This window comes from Rutilus rutilus (genome assembly GCF_951802725.1).
Source record: "Rutilus rutilus genome assembly, chromosome: 12".
In the NCBI taxonomy this organism is placed as follows: Eukaryota; Metazoa; Chordata; class Actinopteri; order Cypriniformes; family Leuciscidae; genus Rutilus; species Rutilus rutilus.
Window position 1 is genome coordinate 39,873,720 of NC_140217.1, and position 25,588 is coordinate 39,899,307.

Sequence of the window (25,588 nt, forward strand, 5' to 3'; positions counted from 1 at the left end):
TTTCACTTAAATGACAATTAATAGGTCATTTTCATTGCCATTTAAGTGAAATGACTGAATTTAAATATATGGGCTTGATAAAAATGATCATTCTAGAAGAAAATTTCAGATGGCACTTAGAGGCTTTTGCATCTGAACTCTTCATATATATATATATATATTTTTTTTTTTTTGTGAACCATCCTCTTAGGTTTGGGAAGAACACTGACTCAGTAACCATAAAGCGTACAGTTTTTATAATATGATTTTATTGTGATTAATAGCAAATAAAAAATATTAAAACAAGAAGTAAATTGTGATTGTAAATTGTAAATTGAAATAATTCTATTATACTGCAAAATAAAAAATAGCATTTAATAAAACAAAATAGTACAGCTGTAAAATTACAATACTATGTATGTCTTAATTTCCTTATTTTAAAACATTAAACCATCAAGCTTTTATTTTGGCAGTTTGCCGACAGATATTTTCTCTGCCGGTTTCACAGCGAAGCGCGGCACTGTGTTCATTATCACTTGATTAAGCCATATTGCGAAATAAATTTTATTTCAATATATTGTGCAACCACAGATTTTACTCTCATAGTATTTTATAGTGCAACAGATTAACATGAGATGGGAGGGAATAGTTACAATGGTATCCTCAGACTAAAATGCCACAAAATATATTTCACTTGCAATTTTTGCATGAAAGAATTGAAAATATTTACAAAAAAAAGTAATTTCATTCATTATATACTCCAAAAATGATCTTTAAACACAATCTTTGTCTTTCCCAGAAAGAATCTGTCCGTCCTCCTCCATGTTCTCTTTAGTCTCGATGGCCATTTTAAGTTTCTGCCAGAACGCTCGAGTATCTTCTCCAGGTTTGGGCCACCGTAGATACGTGCGTTTCTTCACCAGCTTCCGCATCCGATAATACGGTGAAAGCTGGTGTGCGGGAATATCCTCAAGGAAAACTAGAACCAAAACGTCTTTCTGTTCATCGAAAAGTCTGAAGCTGGCCACCTGGATCTCATGCGAACACCAAACGCTTCTCAGGTAGTTGTGTGTGATCAGGCACACGGTTTTGCGGCTGTTATATATGCCGTCCATGATGTTGTCGATAATGGCCTTTCCTGGTTCGAAGTCTCTGTGATGAAGACACAATCTCAAGCCGTGCTCACCCTCCAGTTTGGGCACAAGTTCCTCCATGACCCATGGCTCCTCTTGAACATTGTAGGAAATGAAGGCGTCGTATTGGAAACTAAGATGTTTCGTGGTTCGCTTCCTCTTTCTGTCATTGAGGAAAGCTAAGAAAAGGTAGTACGTATAGACCAGCTGCCACTTTAGGAAGTGGTAGATAAATGAAACGACTAGCGTGAGAATGACAATAGAAGAGCTGCAGATAAAGCAGATGAAGTCGTAATTCACATAGCAGGATTCAGTGTTGAAGGCCGTCAGATTTGTTCCGCTTAAAGAAAGGGGGTAGCGACACTCGTACCTGTTCAGGTAAAGCACCTCTGTGGCATTGTTTCCGGCAGCCCAGTCAATGAACCAAGCGTTACTACAGTCGCACGAGAAGCTGTTGTTATGCAGATCAAGCACTTTAAGTTGAGGAAGAGACTGGATGATGGTTTGGTTTATCAGTTGAAGGTCATTCGTGCTGGCCCGTAGGCTTTTCAGACTGGAGAGATTTGCGTCAATTAAGAAGTTCAAAGACTTGAGGTGAGATCGATCCAAAAGGAGGACATGTAGGCCTGATATTGGGTGGAAAACCCTGGATGTCAAAGCATTTCCATTGTTGACAAAATTATTCCTTGTCAAATCCAAGTAATAAAGATTTGGAGTGTAAGTGAACGTGTCCACATGCAAACACTCTACATTGAGGTTCCCGGCAGAAAAAACGTCTAATTTTTTTAGACCTTTCAGGAGGTTTGAGGGTATGTGCTTTAAGCCTCGACGTTGACTATTAATCCTCAAAACTTGAAGTTCGCTTAACATGATGAACGGTGGGTTTCGTAGCTCCACTTGACTCTCGAACGAGAAGTGATTGCAACTCAGAACTAATATTTGTAGGCGAGCCATAGCGGCGAACACCGCACGGATTTTTAGAGTTTTTTCGGTGATTTTATTACATGCAAGATAAATCTCTGCTAAGTTTATCAGTCCTTCAAAAGCATGTGGTTTAATTGTTAATATCTGATTATCGGTGAGATACAAGACCTGAAGGGAACGTAAACCTTTAAATGAGTGATTTTCGAGCGTACTCAACTTATTGTTTATTAAATCTAGGTATCGTAAGTTTTGGGGGCCGTATGTGAAGGCGTCACCGAGCATTAACAAACTATTACTGTTTAAAATGAGCTCATCGAGATTCCCTAAATCCTTAAATACACATGCATTGATTGTTACAATTCTATTCCTACGCAAAAAGAGTTGCCTCAGCTGTGTGAGGTTTGCAAAATCAGAGCAGTCGAGATTTTTAATGTCGTTGAGGTAAAGGTCGAGAATCCGTAAGTTGGGGAGAACCTGAAGAGTGTCGTTCAGTTGCGTCAGAAGGTTCTTTTGTATACGTAACTCCGTCAAGTTGACTAGATGTTCAAATGACGATTTATACATTCTCAATGCTCCATTGCTTCTTAGGTGTAACTCATTCAGAAGTGAACATGGTCTAAACATGCGATCGGTAAGTACAGAAAGATGGTTTCCCTCGAAGTGGAGACCCCTCAGACTAGGTGAACATGCCTTTTGTAAAAGAGTCTCCACATTGAACTCCTTCAGATAATCCAGTGCCATCCAGGTCACAGAAGTGAAACTCTGCATTATATCACCCAGTTGTTTCTCTGCAATGAGATTCCCACTGAGGTTGAGAGCCTTAATCGTGTTCAGGAAGGCCTTGTCTAGAATGAACCAATCTAGAGTATCGTTCTGGAAACAGGCTGCCAAGTTCAAGTATTCAAGACCTGGAAAAATGTTTTCCGTAATCTTGAACATTGTCAAGGGGTTCAGTGATAGATCCAGCTTTTTCAAACCGAAGAGGGCTGATGGGATGTCGCTTGAGTTGAAAACACTGAAGCGGTTCATTCCCATGTAAAGTTCCTCCAAATGTGGAATTTGAAAAACAGACTGGAATCTGGAAATGTGCTTTAACTTGTTATTGGTAAGGTTTACAAACCTCAAGTTTGAAAGTGTTGCAAACGACTGGTTTTCAATCACCTCAAGGTCATTTGAGTCGAGTCTTAAATGGGACAGATTTGCAAGACGACTGAGCAGGTTTGTGGTCACAGCTTGTATTTTATTGTTGGACAGGTTGAGCTCTTCCAAGTTTGGTAGGTCACTCAATGCATTGTTGGTTATTTCAGATATCCTGTTGTGAGACATGTTTAAATTGATAAGGTTTGGAAGTCTGATGAAATCCCCTTCAATGATCCGAGTGATGGAATTGTAGGAAATATCCAAAACGACAGTGTTTTGTGGAAACGTTGAAGGTATCCTCCTGTAGCCCATCCTGCAGCACGTCACCTTCAAATGTTTAGTGTAGTCGAAAGGGAAATATATTGTGCAGTTACCTAGAGAAAACTCATCCGTCGGGGTTATGAGGACGCAACAGTTCAAAACGAAGAAAAACAAAGAACTTTTCCAAAGTTTGTAATTTCTCATTTTGAAGTTTCCACGTTTACTTGCAACGTTTGAAATCTCTAAACAAAAGTCTGCATTGAATTGAGAAGGAGATTATGAGGATGAAAACAGATGAAATCTTCTTTAATTCTTAGGCTTGAATGGCCGTTTCAAACAGTATCTTGATCTTCCCCTGTAAGACAGATTTTTGTGCATAAAAACACATTATTCTTTAAAATTGTGCTATGAAAATTATGCATGAAAGTCCAATTTGTTACCATGGATCTGGTCTAATTTGCAATTAAAGACAAATGTATTTGGGTAGATTGTAAATGGCTTTTTTGTAAACATGTAAACTACAGTTTTATCAATTTTAAACTCTTTGCATTATTTAGTCATCCTAATGTTGTTGGTCCTTGGAACACAAAAGGTGAATTTTCATGTCAATATCCTGGTCATTCGGTCACATTTTATAATACGAGTAACTAAAGACTTGAGCTGTCAAGCTCCGAAAAGACCAACTTGTTACCATAGCCTATAAATCTTGTCTGATTTGCAATTAAAGACAAATGCATTTGGATTGTAAACATGTAAACTACAGTTTTATCAAATTTAAACTCCTTTTTTGTCTCTATGACTGAAATATTAGTTTTTGTGCAATTAGATTGGCATATCAACTCTTAAGAGTATGACTTTGCCACCTGCTTGATCTAGTTATCAGTATTAAAAAAATATTCCTTACCAGTGGCACCATGCAACCCATCAGAAAAGTCTGAAAGACGAAGCTATTTGAGTAAATCCTTTTGTGGTAATGCTGAACTTTACAGGATGAGGCGTCACTGTCATACCAACTGCTTATTTGCAGGCTTCTTCTTGATTTCAACAAAGATTGGTCATCTTTGTCAGCACATGATTAAAAAAAGACTTGTTAGACCACAGAGGCGTTTTTACTAAGTTAAGAGAAACTTACTTTTAGATGTTCTGTGGCCAGTTGCACAATCTGCAGACTAGTCTTACAATTTAGTCATAAAACTTTCATAACTTCAGTTACATAAAAAATGTAGATTGGTCTAATTTTATAACCAGAAAGTAAGGCTGATTAGCTCTTACTAACTTCTAGTTGGTCATGCTAGTTCTTAAGACACAGATATAATGTCTATGTTTATGCCACTGGCCCATGGTTCTCTTAGATGTTCTTGTTCATCTACAAGAAAAAACTTGGAAGAGAAATTTTAGTGTATGCATATCAAAAAAATGTGGCTATTGTAATTTACCACATTTGTATGTTGTTTTACAGGCGGTAAAGAGAATAAGATGCCCATCCTGATCTCAAAGATCTTCAAAGGGCTGGCAGCGGACCAGACGGAGGCTCTTTACGTGGGCGACGCGATTTTGTCCGTGAACGGGAACGACCTCAGAGAAGCCACTCACGATGAAGCTGTACAGGCCCTGAAGAAAACAGGCAAAGAAGTCATTCTGGAAGGTAAGACAGAGCTGATTGTTTGACTTGAAGGAACAGTTCAGCCAAAAGTGACTCGTGTTGTTGGTCCTTGAAACACAAAAGGTGAATTGTCATGTCTATGTCCTGGTCTTTCTTTTACATTTGATACTACAAATAAATAAAGACTTGAGCTGTCAAGCTTCGAAATTAAAAACTTCATATGCATTTTTCTCTGCTGGAGTCATACTGTAAGGAAAAGGTCCAAATTTAAGTCATTATTCACTGGAAATCTAAAATCCTAACCTACTGTAACTTTCCTAAGCATTCATGAGAGAAGTAGTGACATCTGACACATGAACACAAAGTTTTTATAAGTCTGACGCAGAGTTATTATCATTAAAGGGTTAGTTCACCTCATGTCATTGCTGAAGCTCAAACGTGATGCGTAACACGAGACTGAACCTCATTGGTTCTTGCTGAAGCTCAAACGTGATGCGTAACACGAGACTGAACCTCATTGGTTCTTGCTGAAGCTCAAACGTGATGCGTAACACGAGAATGAACCTCATTGGTTCTTGCAGAAGCTGAAACGTGATGCGTAACACGAGACTGATCCTCATTGGTTCTTGCTGAAGCTCAAACGTGATGCGTAACACGAGACTGATCCTCATTGGTTCTTGCTGAAGCTCAAACGTGATGCGTAACACGAGACTGAACCTCATTGGTTCTTGCTGAAGCTCAAACGTGATGCGTAACACGAGAATGAACCTCATTGGTTCTTGCAGAAGCTGAAACGTGATGCGTAACACGAGACTGAACCTCATTGGTTCTTGCTGAAGCTCAAACGTGATGCGTAACACGAGACTGATCCTCATTGGTTCTTGCTGAAGCTCAAACGTGATGCGTAACACGAGAATGAACCTCATTGGTTCTTGCTGAAGCTCAAACGTGATGCGTAACACGAGACTGAACCTCATTGGTTCTTGCAGAAGCTCAAACGTGATGCGTAACACGAGACTGATCCTCATTGGTTCTTGCAGAAGCTCAAACGTGATGCGTAACACGAAACTGATCCTCATTGGTTCTTGCAGAAGCTCAAACGTGATGCGTAACACGAGACTGATCCTCATTGGTTCTTGCAGAAGCTCAAACGTGATGCGTAACACGAGACTGAACCTCATTGGTTCTTGCTGAAGCTCAAACGTGATGCGTAACACGAGACTGAACCTCATTGGTTCTCACACGTCAAGCGAACATGCTTGAGCTTCCGTTTATTATAACTAATGTGTGAGTTTATATGTGAATAAAAGCCTAAATTCAATCATTAAATAAAGTGATCGAGTCTCTTCGGAAAATTTGAACTAAACTGCTCAACTCACATAGATTAGTTTTACAATCTCTTTATTAAGTTTTTGACGCGTCAGCAAAGGTCTGAATTATTCATTCACCATGATTCCTTGAAACCTTCATCATCCACGCACAGTTCACTTTACTGTTCGATTATCACTGAATTTGCACACAACCTCACACAAAACTATCATATGACTTCTGTAGAGTCATATTAATCACTTATATGATCACTTATGGTATTTTTTGTCACTTTGGAGCTTGACAGCCCCATATTCACATTCATTGTAATGAAAAGACCATGACATATATAAAAAATGAAATAAACTTTTGTGTTCCCAAGAAGTAATTTCCCAAGAAACTAAAGTAATTTAGTTTTGGAACAATGTGAGATTGAGTACATTCCTTTTCTGCAAGTGAATGTCTGTCTGAGGCTGTCTATAGTTTGCATTTTAGTTTGCAACTTTGAATTGACAAACCCCAGCCTACTTTTTTTAGTTTGCATGCTGTTTCCATTTTCTCTTTCCCGTAGTGCAGAGGTCAGCAACCTTATTGACATCAAGAGATCAAATGGGATCTCTTCCATAAGACCTCAGTAATTGCACAAGTGTTTGGAACTAAAATATCAGAGTACAAGTATATCAGTGAATGATAATTTGATTAATGCACATTTTTAAAAGGCTTGATGGAATCCATAATGGAAGATGGGCTATATAGTTTTTATGAGCCTGTGTGTGTGTGTGTGTGTGTGTGATACCCATAATGCCATATCAGCATTTTATCCCCTTTAAGAAGGCTCTTAAGAGCCAATGAAGCAAGAGTGAACAGTGTTTGCATGTAATGCTGCTCTCAGGTCCTCTGGGAAGGACCAACTTACGAGTTCAGAATTCATAATTACGATGAGATGGACGTTCATAGTGTCAAATGAATGTTGTGACAATTTCAGAATCAGAATGAGCTTTAATGCGTGTTTAACACACAAGGAATTGGTCTTGGTGACATGAGCTTCCAGTGCAGAAAAAAAGTACAGTCAAAAATAATAAATTACACAATAATAAAGAATAGACAGTAAAATTTAATATAATGCTGTGCAATGCCATAATAACAATATCGCGTCTCTTTGCCGCGCCCTCAAACACTGTAGTTGTATCTGAGACTGGAAGAGTTTGGTTCGAGTTGTTTATGTCGAGTTTAAGATGCTGTTTTCTGCTGAAATTCAAATATTCTAATGTAAGCGATCGACCAATTACAACAGACTGTGTCATCTGACCAATCAGAGCAGAGCAGGCTCTTGGAAAGGCGGGGTTTAGAGAGACTGAATCTTTGATCGAACTGTTTCAGACACTGAGAGAAAAGAGGGAATGTGTAATGGTGTATTATGAGAAAATGAAAGTGTTTTTAGACCTTGGATGCACGTAAACCTGTTGCAGGAGACTCCAAAACAAAATGAGGAACCTTTAAAATAGCATAACAAGGGAACCTTATGCTTTGGCAATGTAAAGCCTTTTTACCAGGCCAAAAAGCCACGTGAATTTTGAGAGACAGTTTGAGAGAGTCAGAACAGGAACGTTTGCAAGCATGAAAATTCCTGTCATCCACTGCAGATTTTCCCAAAGGCCTAATTTTTAAGGGGCTCATCACACACACACACACACACACACACACACACACACACGAGCAGCTCAGACTCTTGCCGTCGTTCTATCTCAGGGATTTACTCTCTTCTGCTTAGTGAGTTTTCTATGATCCTGTAATTGAGTGTTTGGTTCTCGCTGCACTTCTGCATCTTTCTTTTCTGCTCTCACACATTAGCCACTACATCTGCTACATTCACTCCTGTTTGATTCATTTCATAGGGGATAATACTGTGGATGTGGAGAAAAATCCCTCAGAAAAACACATTAACACACACATTTAAAGTAGAAATGATTTGTCCATGCACATCACTATTTTTTAACTTCATGTTCCTGGTAATCTTGAATGAGAATAAGTTCCTCTTGCAGCATGTCTTCTCTTCTCTGATGATGTGGGCGGGGCTATAACCTGTCACTCACATGAGATCAGCCAATAGCAAACCACAACCATCCAATCAATTCCTCACAGACAAAATCAAGCCCCGCCCACATTTGTTCTTGTTCCAGAAGCGTTTCACTCGGATATATACGACACAATGGAGAAGAAAAGACGAGCACAACTTCCCTTTAATGCTGACTTTAACTTAATCTCAAGGTCTGATCGTGCTTTACTCGTCCTCTTTATTTTCTCTGGCCAGTTTTGTCTCTCAGGAACATGCTGGACCACCGCTTAGTCTCACACATTTCTGTCTTTCTATCTAACGTTCTGTCATTCTTGTTGAGAGTGGGAAGATATTCTCCTGTGACATTTGAATCACATTATACATGAAGGTGTGTGACCTTCAGCTGCTCCAAATTCATTGACTAGAAAATCCATCATTCATGGAAGATATGTGTGTTTCTCTGTGTGTGTGTGTGTCTGTGAGTTTGAGTTCTTGTCTTGCTGACAAAGGATCCTTTCTGTGCAAAATCTTCTGTGCCACATTTCCAGCCGGATTTAACGTTAAAAGTAAACAGATTCCTTCTGATTCCACATGTTAACGGCGTGTCCAAACCAGACGTGACACAACACGTTCCCAGGATTCTGTTCCTCACTGGAAGTTAAAATGCTGCATGACAAGACAAAATCTCAGCCAATAATACATTTTCATATCTAATATACTGGAAATATAATTTTCACTGTATCAATAGTTTTTGCAAACACAAGCAAAAATACACTACTGTGCAAAAGATTTATTTTGTTTTGAAATAACATAGAAAACAGCTGATTTAAATTGTAATAATATTTCAAATTTTACTGTATTTTAGATCAAATAAATGCAGCCCTGGTGAGCAGAAAATACTTATTTCAAAATTAATTTAAAGAAAACAAATTTTAAAAAATCTTACAGATTCCAAACTTTTGAATTGTAGTGTAACTGTACATTATGTGTGGATTGCTACTGTATATCACACTGATTACTGTAACACATTATGATAAAGAACACATTATGCAGTGATGCATAATGCCATTTTGCATTTGAATGCAATTTAAAGTGTGAACATGTAACTTTTACAAATGGACCATCAAGTCAAGCACATTGCATTGTGAGATACAGTACGCTCTGATCATGTACTACACATCAATCATCTGGGAATCCCATGCATGCATACAAGTCACAAACTGTGTACAGTATACTGCAAAAATAGTACACTAGTGTGCGTAGATTGCTATTCTGAACACATGAAATGCCGAGACACCACCCCTGCTGCTCTCCTGAGACGGCTTCACTCCAGCTCAGATCTTCATTCTTCTGGCCAAATTGAATATTTGCACTTAACTAAATTAAAATCATAAGCGCTTGCAGCTGTTTTTATGGCTTTCAGTCAGGAAGTGAAGTCATGCCGTATTTCTGGGATGATGAAAGTGTGATGTTCACTCATAGAAACATAGAAAATGTTTCTCTCTCCAGATAATTCAGTGAGATCAAGTGAGACGTTAATGAAAAAGAAAAGCCTGCATTAGCTACTGAGTGACCTGACTTTATCTAAGCACACGCTGCTTATAGTAAACAGTTTAAATATGGAAACACACACACACTTACGTTCAGTCTCTTGATTCTGAAATGCATTGACACTGAGATATTTTTAAACATGACTTAACCCAGTTTACAGAACGTTCTCACAAGGTTCTCTCAAAGTCATGAACATACGTTCTTTCAGTAACAATGATAGAACGTTCAAACAAAATTATCTGGTCTTTAATAATGTTCTCAAAACTGTTACTACTTACTAAATGTTACTACTTGTTTCAGAACATTCGAAAGTAACATTCCCAGAATGTTTAAGAATTATAAAATGGAATGTTCCTTTAAACGTACAGTATGGAATTTTTCGCCGCTAGGGGTCGCTAACCTCTTACAATAACAAAGGCGTAGTTTGATGACGCAACATTTGCTAAGAATTATGGATCTTGTCGTCAACGTCAAGCCGACCGATCTAATAATGTTTATGGATGAGTGAATACATCGATGTTTTTATCATGACTGTGAAATGAAGCAGTTCGGGGTTGCTAAGAGACAGCTATCAGCTCCACACACGACGCGAGTCCCGCGGATATAAAAGGAATATGGACATTTCATTCTACCGAACTACACGCAAGTGCAGAATTACAACTCACAGGTCAGTTTATTAGACAAATTAAACTTGTGAGGGAACACAGCACTGTTTCACTTGCTCTAACATTACACTATCACACTAAACTGAATTTGAATGTGTTGAAATGTATGTGTTAGTTTGTCTGTATGAGACTAGCAGTAAGCTAGATCAACATTAGAATAACATACAGATCATATTCTAACATTTTATCATTGTTGAACAATATAACATTGATTAGTTTTATGTAAATGTGCTCACCTGTTTAATAAAGTACATGTAGGAGCGGTCGAAGTCTCGGACGTGGAGCTCTCGTTTATATACTGTCTATGGGAGCTCTCGTTTATATCTCGAAAACACCACGCTGATATTGATTCTCGTTTTAGTTCTCCTTTTTTATCCAAAGTCTGCTTGCCATGGTCCATAATGTTTGAAGGAAACAACAACAGCGTGCAGATAGACATTACGAACTACACAGTTGTCCACGTCTGTCGCCTTGGTTACTATCAGAGGGCTCTGGTTGCTATGGCAGCACGAGCGGAAACCAGGGAGAACGCGGATATGACGCCATTGACGGCGACAAAACGGAAATAAAGAAACGGGACGTGTCTTCGAATTAAATTACAAATTTCTCCTGGTTTGAAAGTTGTTGGAAACAGTCGGGATAATGTAAGTACACAACTAAAAAAATATATATAACAGATATAGTGATTTTTGCTATTTTTAAAGCAAAAAAGTTACATATTGTGCCTTTAACATTCACTTAACCAAAAAAAGTTTTCAAAACGTTTAAGAAATCTGGGAACATTCAGAAAAAGAAAAAAAAAGTATTCATACCTTAATTGGAATGTTAGCTAAACGTTTTTAGAACTTATTTCGGTAACACTTTACTTAAAGCCTTTATGTATAATGCATAATAAAGGTATTCTTTATGTATAATGCATCATATCTTTTCATAAACGATTGTAAAAATGCATGATAATATTTGTAGATTCCTTGTTACATCTGAAATTGGTTTTAATGCATTATACTTTCCTAAGGCAAAACACAAGTATCATATTGTATTATAAGTTATAATTATTCATGAGATCACACAGTGCCTCATTAAACGGCATGATAATTAATGCGTTAAAAATACTTTTAGAATGCTATCCATATTTTTGCATTATAAAGGAATGTATTATAAACAGGTATTATGTATGTATAATGCATTATATCCTTTCATAAACAATTGTAAAAAAGCATGGTAATATTTGTAGATTCCTTGTTACATCTGAAATTGTTTTAATGCATTATACTTTCTAAAGGCATAACATTATTATATTGCATTATAAACGTGGTTACAGTTTTCATGAGATCACACAATGCGTCATAATGTGCAATATAAATTATATAAAAAAATTCTGTAAAGCTGCTTTGAAACGATGTGTATTGTGAAAAGCGCTATACAAATAAATGTGAATTGAATTGAATTATTAGGTATAATTAATGCATTAAAAAATACTTTTAGAACGCTATACCCATATTTTAGTTAGCTGAGAAGTGCGCACACACTTTGTGGGACTACGTCAGTGTGTGTCCTGTGGTTTTGCGTGTGTTTTCAGGAACATTTTTGTGTAGGCGATCAGCGGCATTCCTGGCACAGCGTGTTTCGGGAGTCACAGTGTATAGCCAATCCGATGGATTCCCGACGCTCCCACGGAAACCAGAGGGCCAGGGCCGGGCCGTCGGGATCTGTTGTCTTTGACGTGGCTCCAGGTTCTTGTGTTTGTCCAGTCAGGCATCAAGAACAACTGCATGCTTCCCTGTCGCCCGATCCGGGCCTCGGCACCTGGAAACAGAACGACCCGAGGCTCCAGCTGGAAAAATCTGCATCTCGTCTTTTAAAGGATGAGCGCTTTGTGTCCCAAAGGCCAGGAATGTAGACGTTTAGATCAGCAGTGGCAGCACAGGCAGATTTATATCTGGGGTTTCTTTTGCCTTCACTGTGTGTGTAACGGTTAAACCCACAAACACTTCAGGCGAGTAACTGGGAAAAACAAGAACGCCATTTCTGTTTAAATATGTGTGAAATTTAATTGCAGTTTGTGAGTGAAAATGGTTTCCACACCATGTATAATAATAATGCATTGCTTTCACTTAATATGTTTCAGTGAAGTATCAATGTTGTCTGTCTTAAAAAATCCTTTGGAGAAAGAAACAAATGAATCACTTGTGATCAAATATACAGGATTTACTACTAAACATTTTCACAAATAATTAGACGGAAATGGCGAGCAACATCAAATTAAACATGAAATTTTGAAGTAGAAAGAGTGAAGTGTTCACGCCACAACTATAACTATAACTATAACAACACAGAGAAACCATATGTGACCCTGGATCACAAAACCAGTCAAGAGGCGCACGGGTATATCTGTGGCAATAGCCAACAATATTTAGTATGGGTCAAAATTATAGATTTTTCTTTTATGCCAAAAATCATAAGGATATTAAGTAAAGATCATGTTCCATGAAGATATTTTGTAAATTTCCTACCGTAAATATATAAAACATGTATTTTTGTGAGTGAATGCAGCACAATCATGAACATAAATGCACAACTTTAAAGGAGATTTTCTCAATGTTTCGATTTTTTTGCACCCTCATATTCCAGATTTACAATAGTTGTCATATCCTAGCAAACCACACATCAATGGAAAGCTTATTTATTCAGCTTTCATGTGATGTATAAATCTCAATTTCATAAAATTGACCCATGTGACTGGTTTTGTGGTCACATATCGTTGGATGCACATTTTTTTTCCAACTGATGAAGGATAAAAACATTGACAGCCAATCAGAATCCACCCTGCTTTAAGAGCTCGAGCATTTAAAGCGACAGCCGACAAAACTGCAGCGCTTAGAAGAAACAGGCTGTGTCCGACATCGCCACCTATACCCTTAAATAGGACACTACATGTAGTGATGTCCGAAACCATAGTGGACGTTTTCAAGTGCACTCATTCAATCCCATAATGCACCGCAATAACGAGTGTACAACTGATGTACACTCAACGGCTAGAGAATACCCACAGTGCACCGCGAGGGTCGTGCCGAATGAATCCGTTTTCCAAACCTCTGGTCCAACTACAGCGTAATATCATACAGGTATACATTCATTTTACTGTAATAAGGTTTATACCTGCTAGTTTCCATGACAGAGTTCAGGATAAATCTTCTCATTGCTACTGGAGCTCCCAGCTTGCTAAGTTTCAAATGATTACTAAACAGCAAAAACACAATGTCACTCAATCGTTTCCTTTTACTCCTTCAAGTGGACTGTATTGGTGGAGTAATGTAGGGAATAGTGGATGTGATTTCGAACAGTCCGCTGGAGTGGAGTCTAATATAGTTATAGTTTGGTTTTTTGGTTTGAACGGGCCTTTGATTGTTGGCAAATCTGAGCACATCTGTTCTGAAACTCTAGAGGAAACATGAGATTACTGGAGCTTTTTTTAGGAGAAACAACTTGGAAGACTTCAAATCTCAATTTGCTTGTCCATTTAGGGGAAAACATTGAGATACTAAAGTGATTTCAAAATGCATGAACAAGCTTACTTGCGTTGTGCTATGAATTGCAATCTGATGCCTCTTCATAATGCACAAATCGAGTGTTTGCATTCGCGTACTAAAGCAGAGATGTGGAGCTGAATCTAACATTGGACTTGATCCGAACATTTGGTTTGGGTTAAACCAAATCATCCAAAGATGAGCTGTTTTTTTCCGCCTGTTACTCATCAGAAAAATCATGACCTCCTCCCTGTTTCCTTCCTTTGCTTTTCTTTTTTCCTACCGTTTCCACACCGAAAACCAATGACATTACAAGACTAGACTGCTCCCAATCATCAGAACACACACCATTTCCCTTTCATTTCAGGAATGAGACGAAACAAAGACTTCTGTTTGAAGCCAATCTGAGTGAAACAGCATGTGGGGATGGGACTTGATTTGGAGACATATTAATAAAGTAAATTTTAATTTCATGCTGATGTAGTTCTCGGGTGTTTCATGTTCCCTGTTAGCTGGGATACTCATGACAACTCCTAAAATTTAGGAGAACAAACTCAATCAAAGTTGATTCTGCAATGAGAAATCCACGAGCTGTGAAAGAGCAACTTCTGCTCTTCAACGTTTCCTCTGAAAAAATGCCCATCGAATGGCAATTTTAATTCCACAAAGGCTATTTAGTATCAGCTCCCGAAGGGCTTTTGTGCCGACAAAATCCTTCCGTCTATAAATAGCCCCAGAATCCTCTAATCTAAACCTCTGACCAGAGTCTTTTGTTGATGTGATTAATGTTTGGTTGGAGATGCGAGACTATTGAAGACTTGAATCGTGAGAACGCAACAGCAGGAGTGTGTGATGAGTGTGTGTGTTTGTGACACGTGAGGATAAAGGTGACGAGTGTCGTTTTATCTCGGTGTGTTTTGGTTTTTGTCGACTACGCATGAGAATCAGAGGCATTGCATCCGTGTAAAAGTGTGTTTAAACGGATGCGAGAACGAAAGCCAATCACAATCCAGTATGCAAATGTTGTGATGTCATTAGTTCTGTTGGTTGTATATTAATGCTGAACGTTCTCTCAAAGTCAGTGGGATATTTTCAAATCTTAAAACATAGACATTTATAAAAATCAAAGGTAGTACACCTGAGACGAATTTATCTACAGAACAAAATCTGATTGTAGTCATTAAGCAGAAAATCAAACTGCATTCTCTTTTTATATATATATATATATATATACATGTCTACATGAAACGGGTTTGCAATCCATTTTACTGCTGAAATGAATGTATTTCGAAAGGAAATGGGACATTCAAATGAAAAAAGTAAGCATTAAAAAAACAATTAAATTAATCACGTTTATAATGTTTCAAAACATTTCTATTTTAACTTTCTATTCATCTGAATCCTGAAAAAAAATACATAAAAATTTCAAGCAGCACAACTGATAATACACTGATAATAATCATTATCTATACACTGAATAACACTGATAATAATCATAAATGTTTCTTGAGCATCAAATCATCATATTAGAATGATTTCTGAAGGATCATGTGACACTGAAGACTGGAGTAATGATGCTGAAAATTCAGCTTTGATCACAGGATATAAATTACACTTTACTGTATATTCACATAGAAAACAGCTATTTTAAACTGTAATAATATTTCACAATTTTACCGTTTTTACTGTATTCGTGATGAAATAAATGCAGCCTTGGTGAGCAGAAGAGAGTAAATTGCTGTTTGACTGCTTGGTAACATTAACCAAGTGTTTTTTTAAAGAATAACGACACTGATGAATCATTCACATTAAGACCAGGAACAAGTATTAAGAAAGTCAATATAGTCAACTTGTGTCAACTTGAGTTTGCATCTCCTTTAAAGAGTGTGCGAGGCCGTATCTGCTGTGTGTGTGTGTGTGTGTGTGTGTGTGTGTGTGGTCAGCAGGTGACGGATTGAGGAATTCGGACACAACATGTGTGAAAACAGACTGTGTGTGTGTGCGTGTGTGTGTGTGTGTGTGTGTGTGAGAGAGATACTCAGAGCGTCTGGAGTCACTACTGTAAAGGTATTTATAGAGCGAGAGAAAGACTGTGTTTGTTCGTGCTGCATGTGCTGAGTAGGTGAAGTGTGTTTGGGAACGAACTGACGGCTGAGATGAGCTCTATTCTGAGTGAGGAAGCCCCTCTCAGCCTGTGTCACTCGCTCAGAGAGAGAGAGAGGGGGAGAGAGAGAGAGAGAGAGAGAGAGAGAGAGAGGAGAGAGAGAGAGACACTTCAGCCTTTACAGTGAAACTCAATCTTCTCCCCCATAGTGATGTCTGCTATCTATAACCATCGTGTGTGTGTGTGTGTGTGTGTGTGTGTGTGTGTGTGTGTGTGTGTGTGTGTGTGTGTGTGTGTGTGTCTGTGTGTGTGTTACCAGCAGTGTTGAGGAACTTAACTACATTAAGTATCATGATAATTCACGCAGCTTTACAGTTGACTGAGCTTACGCAATAATCATTCTTTCAGACAAGAAATTAAAATCTGTCTATCTATCTATCTATCTATCTATCTATCTATCTATCTATCTATCTATCTATCTATCTATCTATCTATCTATCTATCTATCCACAAATGTCTCATATGTCTAAAGTCTAAAGTCAAAATCATTCTTGTGAATAATTCATTTAGGAATGTACCAATGAACCGATTTATATACTGAATATATATATATATATATATATATATATATATATATATATATTCAACAGTTGTAGTTTTGACATCTAAATTTGATTCTACAACTAAAGTGTTTTGACCTTTGAATTGTACTACACCACTGTGACCTTTCACCTTTTAAATTTTAATCAGACTCTTATCCTCAGCCTGTGAATGTCAAACTCTGCTGGTCGAAAGGCTGCAGTTGTTGAATACAATTTGGAGAAATTACAGTATGTGGACTTTTTAAATGCATTTTGCATTTTGCATTGACATCCCTAAACAGTGTGTGTGTGTGTGTATATGTGCCTAGAACAGACTCAGATATTCAGCATGCCAGTGTCATATATTCCCTGTGGACTTTTATGTTGTTTCCTGTTGTGTAGTTTTTCATGTTGATTTAGTTCTCCAGGTGTTTCCCATTTAACCACGCCCCCTTGTTATCTTGTGTAGCTCGTTTGTCTGTGTGTGTGTGTGTGTATATAGTGCGTGTGGTTTGGCTGTCGTTGTATGAGTTTGCTTAGTTCCCTTGTGTTGTTGTTAAACTTCCTAGCATTTCGATTCTCTCTCATGCATGCTCGTTTTCAGGCTACATCAAGTATTTTATTAACCTCAAACCTCTAGTTATTTCTGTCAGCATGCATATATTATGCATCGTCTTTTTCAATACATGTAAAAAATAGAGCGTCAGAATCTGCCTCTGGTTTGTCTGATCTTGCCTCTGGTCTGAAGCTGCAGTGGAAACAGACTGTCTTCATCACTGAGCAATACTTTCCTAGGAACTGATTTTATTTTTGGTGTTGCAGAATTCCTCTTCCTCTAAAGCTGCTTTATTGGTAGTTTCTGAATCAGTGGGCGGCTGTTCAACTTTAATCATCGAGGTTTCAGTGTTTAGTGGGTTTTGGCCACAAACTGAGTCTGTTCAAAATAGCATACTGCTAATCTTGCAGTGCACAGGATGCATAGAATATCTGCAATGTAATGCATTTGACATTTTCATTTTTGAATTCAAATAATTGTATTTTATTCATGCATTAAGAAATCCTAATTTCTAGTCATGAGGTCATGTGATGACAGTATATATACTACTATTTAAAATGTTAGTTGTTGCATCATGCAAACTGTTACACAAACTATTCGTGCAGCATGCTAGTATCCCAATCTGAACATAACCATCTGTGACGTAATGCATTTGACATTTTTATTTTTTAATTCAAATCATTTTATTTTATTCATGCATTAAAAAGTAAAAAAAATTATAATAATTTGCATCATGCAAACTGTTACACTACTATTCTTACAAAATATTAGCCATTATTAAGTGTTTACTAGCAGCATGCTAGTGTCCCAGTCTGAACAATACCCAGTGTGTTTGCTGAGCAGTAAAGAGTTTTGTGCTGCGGTTACAAAGACGTGACCCATATTTCACCATCAATTTTACAGTAACTTATTGGCAGCTGGATGCTAGTAAGTTACTGTAAAAGTGTTTACAGTATCATTACTGTAATTTTCCTTTACAGTAATAATACTGTATACTTTATTTTTATTTATAGTATGAGTGTTTTTCATTTACAGTACAAGTACCGTATTTTTATTTACAGTATTAGAAATTATTTCCTATTACATCCTTTTATTATTAATGTCTCAGTTTTACATAAAATAATTAAAGAAAAAGTACTAACCTTTTTGTTGAGTCTTTCCTCCGTTTTTCCCACCAACCGGAAAAAAACTTGAAAAGAAATCTCCCTTGCCATTGGTCAGTTTTTGGCTGGCGTTGTTGCTACTGTAAATTTATTTACAGTAGGGAAGAATATATTTTCCCATAATCCTTTGCTATTTACAGTATTATACTGTTAGCTTATTTAACAGTATTATACTGTACATATTACAGTAAAATACAGTTGAAATGACAAAAATCCATTACAGTGAGCAGAAGGAATAATGTCTCTCTCTCTCTCTCTCTGTCTCTCTCTCTCTGTCTCTCTCTCTCTCTCTCTGTCTCTCTCTCTCTCTCTCTCTCTCTGTAGTGAAGTACATTAAGGAGATGTCAGCGTTTTTTAAGGGTGGCTCGACGTCAGGACCCCCAGTGCTGGACTCTCCTCCATCCACCCCACAGAAGCAGTCGGACCCCGCGCTTAAAGAGACCCGGAGCCTCCCGCTCCGAATGTGCCATGTGACCCGCAAACAGTGTCCGCCTGACACGGAGGACCGGTACAGACACACACACACAGCTTACATATTCAGTCTCATTATCATAACATCAGGACTTACTCCATTTCAAACATTAAACACTTTCTATGCCAGACTGCTAAACTCCTAAACAGTTATCCATTGTATTCGTGCATTCAAATGTTTTGTTTTGTTTTTACATGAAGCAAGGAGCTTTAGCAGGCATTGTTTGTTTTCTCGAATAAACCCACACACAGTTATATCGATTTATAATAATAACAATAAATACACACTTCTGTTCAAAAGTTTGGGGTCAGTATGATTCTTTAATAAAAAATAAAAAATAACAAAGTATTCTCTTCTGCTCACCAAGGCTGCATTTATTTAATCAAAAACACAGTAAAAATTGTGACATATTATTACAGTTTAAAATATCTGTTTTCTATGTGAATATCCAGTAAAGTGTAATTTATTCCTGTGATCAAAGCTGAATTTCCAGCATCATTACTCCAGTCTTCAGTGTCACATGATCCTTCAGATCCGTCAGTGTTTTTGTGGGCTAAAGATCACGCCATGGCTCAAAAAATTCTACATTAATGCACCAAAATCAGCCTACAATTTGACTAATTAGCTGGCAAAAGAATGGTTTATAATGATAAGTATGGCATTATGCCTATTATTTAAAACAGAGAGGTCATACTGAGACTTGTGGTGTGAAGTCTCCTCTTCGGTCCTTCTCTCGGTAGGTATTTCGAGGTGGTGTCGTCGGACAGAAAGCAGTCGGTGTTTCTGCGGGCGAAGGATCAGGCGATGGCTCAGGCCTGGTATAACGCCATCCAGACCGGCAGCGCAGCTTTACTGAGCAGAGCCAAAGAAGAGCTGAAGACCCTGCAGTCCAGCCTCGACATCAGGCACATCGGCTGGATCATCGAGCAGGTGAGAAACACACACACATGATGAGATATGAGAGAGAGAAATCATGCAGCAGAGCCTTATGTGTGTGTGTGTGTGTGTGTTGTCAGGGTTCAGAGAGGCCGATACTGGCGGTGTTGACGGACAGAGATCTACTGTTGTACACATCTCTACCTGACAGCAAAGAGACTCTCAGCAGCCCAGACAAGAGCTATCCGTTAATTACCACCAGGTACACACACACACACACACACACACACACACACACACACACTCATACACACACTCACATGTACACTCACACACATGTATGCACTCACTCACTCACACGCGCACTCACACACACACTCACATGCACACACACGCACTCACACACACACTCACATGCACACACACACTCACACACACACGCACACACAAACACACGCAAGCACACTCATATGCACACACACACGCACACATACACACACACTCACATGCACACACACACACGTACACGCAAGCACACACTCACATGCACACACATACACACGCAAGCACACTCACACACACTTTAATTGATAGTAATATATTTTATTCTTTCTTTCTTTAGTTCATGTACACATTCTTAGACTATTTAGCATAAAAAAAATATTCAAATAAATAAATATACATGTCTCATCTAATCATATTTTTAGAGCCTCATCTGTTCAGTTTATCAAGTAGATGAGTAATGAGTTGAGTTGTACGTGTACTAATATGTGCCCTGTGTGTGTGTGTGTGTGTGTCAGGCTGGTTCACTCTGGGCCGGGGAAGAGTTCCTCCGTCCACGACTCTGAGCTGACGTTCGGTCTGCGTTTGGGCACGAAGCAGGGGGTGGAGACGCACCTGTTCAGAGTGGACACCGCCAAAGACCTGTCCACCTGGACACACCTGCTGGTGGAGGGCTCCCACGGGGCCGCCGAGCTCGTGCAGGAGGTCACCACAGGTAACGCTCGCACAGACAGTGCACAAACAGGTGTGATGGAGTGATGTAGTTCATTTTCAACGAATCTTTAACATGACTCGTGACCACAGAGTTGTCTCAGAGTGATTCGTTCATTTTGTGTTGAACGCGCATTCGCGCAACATCCCACTGGTTCTGTTCATGAAACAGAAATGATTAGCTCATCTCTCGAGTCTTTCGTTCTTCCTGTCAGTCCCATAGAGACTATGCTGTCAGTACCGGACAGACAAATGATTAGTTCATCTCTTGAGTCTTCTCACTCTTCTGGTTCGGGTTCGAGTCGTTCGTTCTTCAAGATCAGACACTGACGAGTTGACTGAACTAACGTAACGTCTCGAAGTTCGATAATCAATTAATTAAACATGTCGGTTTCTTATAATTTGGCTTTGGCTGCAAGTTTAATTTTATTTTGTAATCAACATTTGTCGTAAGTACTAGATGTGTTGGGCTATTTAACATGACATTTTAATTATAGTCTACTGAAATGAACGAAATGATTCGTTCATTTTGCTGAATGAGATTCAAAGATCCGAATCAGTAAAATGATCCGAACTTCCCACTACTGGTCTGATGTGTGTGTGTGTGTGTGTGTGTGTGTGTGTGTGTGTGTGTGTGTGTGTGTGTGTTCATCACCCTCTGCTGGTTCAGTGATGTGCTGCACTCCAGTGTGTTTACACCAGACAACCTGTGGAGGAATAATCACAGCCAGAGAGATGTGTGTGTATTTAATTAAGAGTCCCTCAAACTTGCATAGGGACTTAACTTTTGAAGTAATCGTTCCTCATAGTCACACAACCTGATTTATTAAGTTAGGTGCTATAAATACTATTAAAGCATGAGATTTTAACCTGCACTACTCTGTGTTTATCCCTCCTCATGCTGACCGCTGGTTTAGACTATCTTTGTTTGTCTTTTGTGACCTGATAAAATCCTATAGGCTGAAATTATGAATAGCCCAGGAGCACCAGTATGTATACCATGATTTATTCATTTAAAGTCCCCCTGTAGTCAATCATTTTAGCCCTTAAAACTCATCTTTGATCACCAAAATGGCATATTTAAAAAAAATGCATGCCTTAAAATATCTTGAATGTAACTGGACACCCTCGCCTCATTTAGTATGCGTGGTTCTATGAATATGCAAATGAGCCCCGCCTCCACTCACTCACTCAGCTCAGAGATCCACTGGTTGACGATCACACGTTGATCTGATTGGTTACAAGGTAGTTTGTGACGTCAGAAACACCAGCGATTTCAAAGCGTGTTTTTGAGACTGTCTTTGGTTCACTGCAGTTTTAAGGAGGAAATACTCAGCAATGGTGTCGACTTATGAACTTACACATGGCGTGTCTTAAAGCAGATTAAAAACACCACATAGACACATAAACAACATTAAAAGCTGGATTTTCAACACAGGGGGACTTAAAAATGTGCATCCAGAGCACACTGTGCAATGTATCCCACAATGCATTGCATTTCATGTCTACCGTGATTTTTTGAAGTCTGCCATAATTAAAAATACTTTTTTGTTTCATATTTGATAACTGGCTCTTACTAAATTAAACATACGCATAATGAGGTCATGTGACAAAGTGAAATACTTTTGTTTAATTACTGTTAGAGGTGCAGAAATGATAAAATACTATTTTCTGTATTTTTTAATGTTAGATTTACATTTATTCATCTGGCATACGATTTTAACCAAAATGACTAAGAAATGAGGAATATATTTAAATTTATGTAGTTGTTATAATGTTTGCCAATTTTAGTATTATTTACTATTACAGTGTTTTTTGCCTATTTCATTTTAATTCATTGATTTTTGTTATGTGTGTCTGTCAGCTTTATTGTTTTTAAACAATACTATTTAGGTTTAATTTATTTTTATTTCAATTTTGTATTTATTTCCATTTTGTGCTTAAACTTAATTCAGTAAATTGCCAAGGCAAAATCTCAAATATCAGTTTAGCTGAAGTTTTTCTAATCTAATATTTCTATTTTTTATTCCAGCTTTATTTAAGTGTTTTTCCTAGTTTTTCCTTGTGATTGAAGCCCGTGATCCTGTGTGTTTCCTGCAGCGTGCAGCTGGAACGGGAAGCCGTGTTTGTTGAGCGTTCACATAGACAAAGGCTTCTCGTTGTTCACGGAGGAGGCCGGCGTCAGGAAGAACGTTCTCCTCCAGCAGCCGTTCGAGCGTCTGCGCATGTCCTCAGACGACGGCGTACGCATGATGTTCCTCGACTTCGGAGGCCCAGAAGCCGAGATCGTGAGACACGCTTTTGCACTTTACACCCTGATTGCATTACTCCTTCCTAGAGCTGCACGAGTCTGGACCAATCCAGAATCACCATTTCCTTGTTTCGAACAGAGATCACGATTCTCCCATGATTCTGAACAGACAACTAAACAAAATAACATGTCATTTTTACTAGAGGTTCTGACAAAATGTTAATTGCTGCAGTCTATTTAAAATGTTTAATTATTCTGAATTAAGTATTTAAAAAAATATATTGGATGAATCAGTGTTTTTGAACAAATCTCTTGAATGAATGATTCAATGACTCGCTCATAAATACTTAACTCGATTCATTAATGGATGAATCAGTTGTTTTGAATGATTCTCTTGAATGAATGATTCAATGACTCGCTCATAAATACTTCACTCGTTTCATTACTGGATGAATCAGTGTTTTTGAACAAATCTCTTGAATGAATGATTCAATGACTCGCTCATAAATACTTCACTCGATTCATTACTGGATGAATCAGTTGTTTTGAATGATTCTCTTGAATGAATGATTCAATGACTCGCTCATAAATACTTCACTCGTTTCATTACTGGATGAATCAGTGTTTTTTAACAAATGTCTTAAATGAATGATTCAATGACAAAATCTCTTGAATGAATGATTCAATGACAAAATCTCTTGAATGAATGATTCAATGACTCGCTCATAAATACTTCACTTGTTTCATTACTGGATGAATCAGTTGTTTTGAATGATTCTCTTGAATGAATGATTCAATGACAAATACATTTTTAACAGTCACTTGTCGCCACCTACTGACGTAACGATATAATCGATACAATCGTTATTTGAAGCAACGTTACTTTCACTCTATTTTGATGTCTTCCGTAGACAACATTAGTGTTTATATCTGAACTACAAACAAATCTCTATTTAATAGACGCAGCCGAATCACTGTCATTAAGGAATGAGATCATGTGGGTGTTTAAATTGAGATTGCAATCTTTTAACGGTTAATTATGCAGCTCTACTACTTCCTATTAGGAAATGTGGTTACACTTTATTTTACGGTGTCCGTGTTACAGTGTAATTATATATTTAAGTACTGAGTAATATTAACTAACTACATGTACTTACTATAGGGTTAGGGTTTGGTTGAGGGTTATTTTCATGTAATTATGCATAATTTACTGTTATTACTATGGTAAGTGCATGTAACACATGTAACAAGGACACTGTAAAATAAAGTGTTACCGGAAATGTTTTCGCTCAGCTTTCTGGAAGAGTTTGATGAGTTCATATTGAGATGAAATGTGAGATTATTAGGGTCTTTTTCTCAGGAGAAACATCTGAGAAGCGTCGATTTCTCCTTTCTATGTAATTTAATGGCATTCTTCTCTTTCTCCTGTTTTTTTTTCAGCAACTGGACCTTCACTCGTGCCCTAAAACCATCGTCTTCATCATTCACTCGTTCCTGTCAGCCAAGGTCAAGCGCCTCGGGCTGTTGGCGTAACGGTGGACCACTGGACATCAAACCAAATCTTCCATCACAGACTGTCAAGACCGAAAGCCAAGCAGTGATGACCTCCTCATAGCTCTGTCCTTTTTATTCTTTCTCGTTCTATTGGTTTGTATCTCGGCTAAACTTTGTGAATGTTTAAAAAACATAATCACGTTAATCGTATGTTTTCAGAGCGGCGACAGGAACAAGACAAGATATTAAACTGTGTTCTAGAACCTAGTGAGTCTACATAGGCAGCATCCGGTCTGCACCTCGGGATGCTACACAGATAGTGCTCTTCATGTGAACATTATGATTTGACATTGACATGTTGCTAAGATTAAAAATGATGCAATAAGCATACAAATAAACGTCCATTGCAAATCAATCAAATAAATAAATAAATAATAAATTTAATTATTTATTATAATTTCTCTTGTGTCATCACCATCTTATATCGATTTTATACTCAGATTTGCTGCTAGCCTTCCAATGATGCCTTGAAATGCTGTCTACGTAAGGCGCTCACTAGGTTTTGAACAGAACTAGTGTTGCACGGTTTGTGCGAGACTGTGAAACACGCAGCCGCTCTGATCAAGGAAAGGGCTTTAACGTTTGGCAGCTGAGAGCGGTTTGAGAAATAAAACCTCAAATCTGTGAGAAATGACTAATTTGACTTGCTTCTGATTTTGAACATAACCTTTTTAAAGGGATACGCCACTTTAAAATGACAATTCTGTCATCATATACTCACCCTCATGTTGTTTCAAACCTGTATGAATTTCTTTCTTCTGCTGAACAGAAAGGAAGATATTTAGAAGAATATCAGTAACCAGTTTCTGGTCTCATTGACTTCCATAGTAGGAAAAAAATATACTGTGGAAGTCAATGGGACCAGAAACTGTCTGGTTACTGACATTCTTC

General features: G+C 38.0%; 2 protein-coding genes across 2 annotated transcripts in view; one reads left to right on the top strand and one right to left on the bottom strand.

The window, feature by feature from the left end:
• Nucleotides 1–25,054, top strand: part of snta1 (syntrophin, alpha 1) — a 30,300-nt gene extending 5,246 nt beyond the window's left edge. Inside the window, exons 2-8 of the mRNA XM_084426208.1 lie at nt 4,897–5,082; nt 18,876–19,059; nt 19,764–19,953; nt 20,040–20,161; nt 20,700–20,896; nt 22,993–23,180; nt 24,584–25,054. Of these exons, the coding sequence (XP_084282334.1) occupies nt 4,897–5,082; nt 18,876–19,059; nt 19,764–19,953; nt 20,040–20,161; nt 20,700–20,896; nt 22,993–23,180; nt 24,584–24,676 (1,160 nt within the window). The 3' untranslated portion in view covers nt 24,677–25,054. The remainder of the gene's footprint in view (nt 1–4,896; nt 5,083–18,875; nt 19,060–19,763; nt 19,954–20,039; nt 20,162–20,699; nt 20,897–22,992; nt 23,181–24,583) is intronic.
• Nucleotides 624–3,775, bottom strand: LOC311301237 (uncharacterized protein). The gene has a single exon (XM_084426207.1). It carries the CDS (start codon nt 3,639–3,641, stop codon nt 753–755), a length of 2,889 nt encoding a protein of 962 aa, XP_084282333.1. The 5' UTR covers nt 3,642–3,775; the 3' UTR covers nt 624–752.
• Nucleotides 25,055–25,588: the final 534 nt, after the last annotated feature.

Coding starts and splice junctions, on each gene's coding strand:
- LOC311301237 (XM_084426207.1), bottom strand. CDS start 3,641: ATGAGAAATTACAAACTTTGGAAAAGTTCTTTGTTTTTCTTCGTTTTG.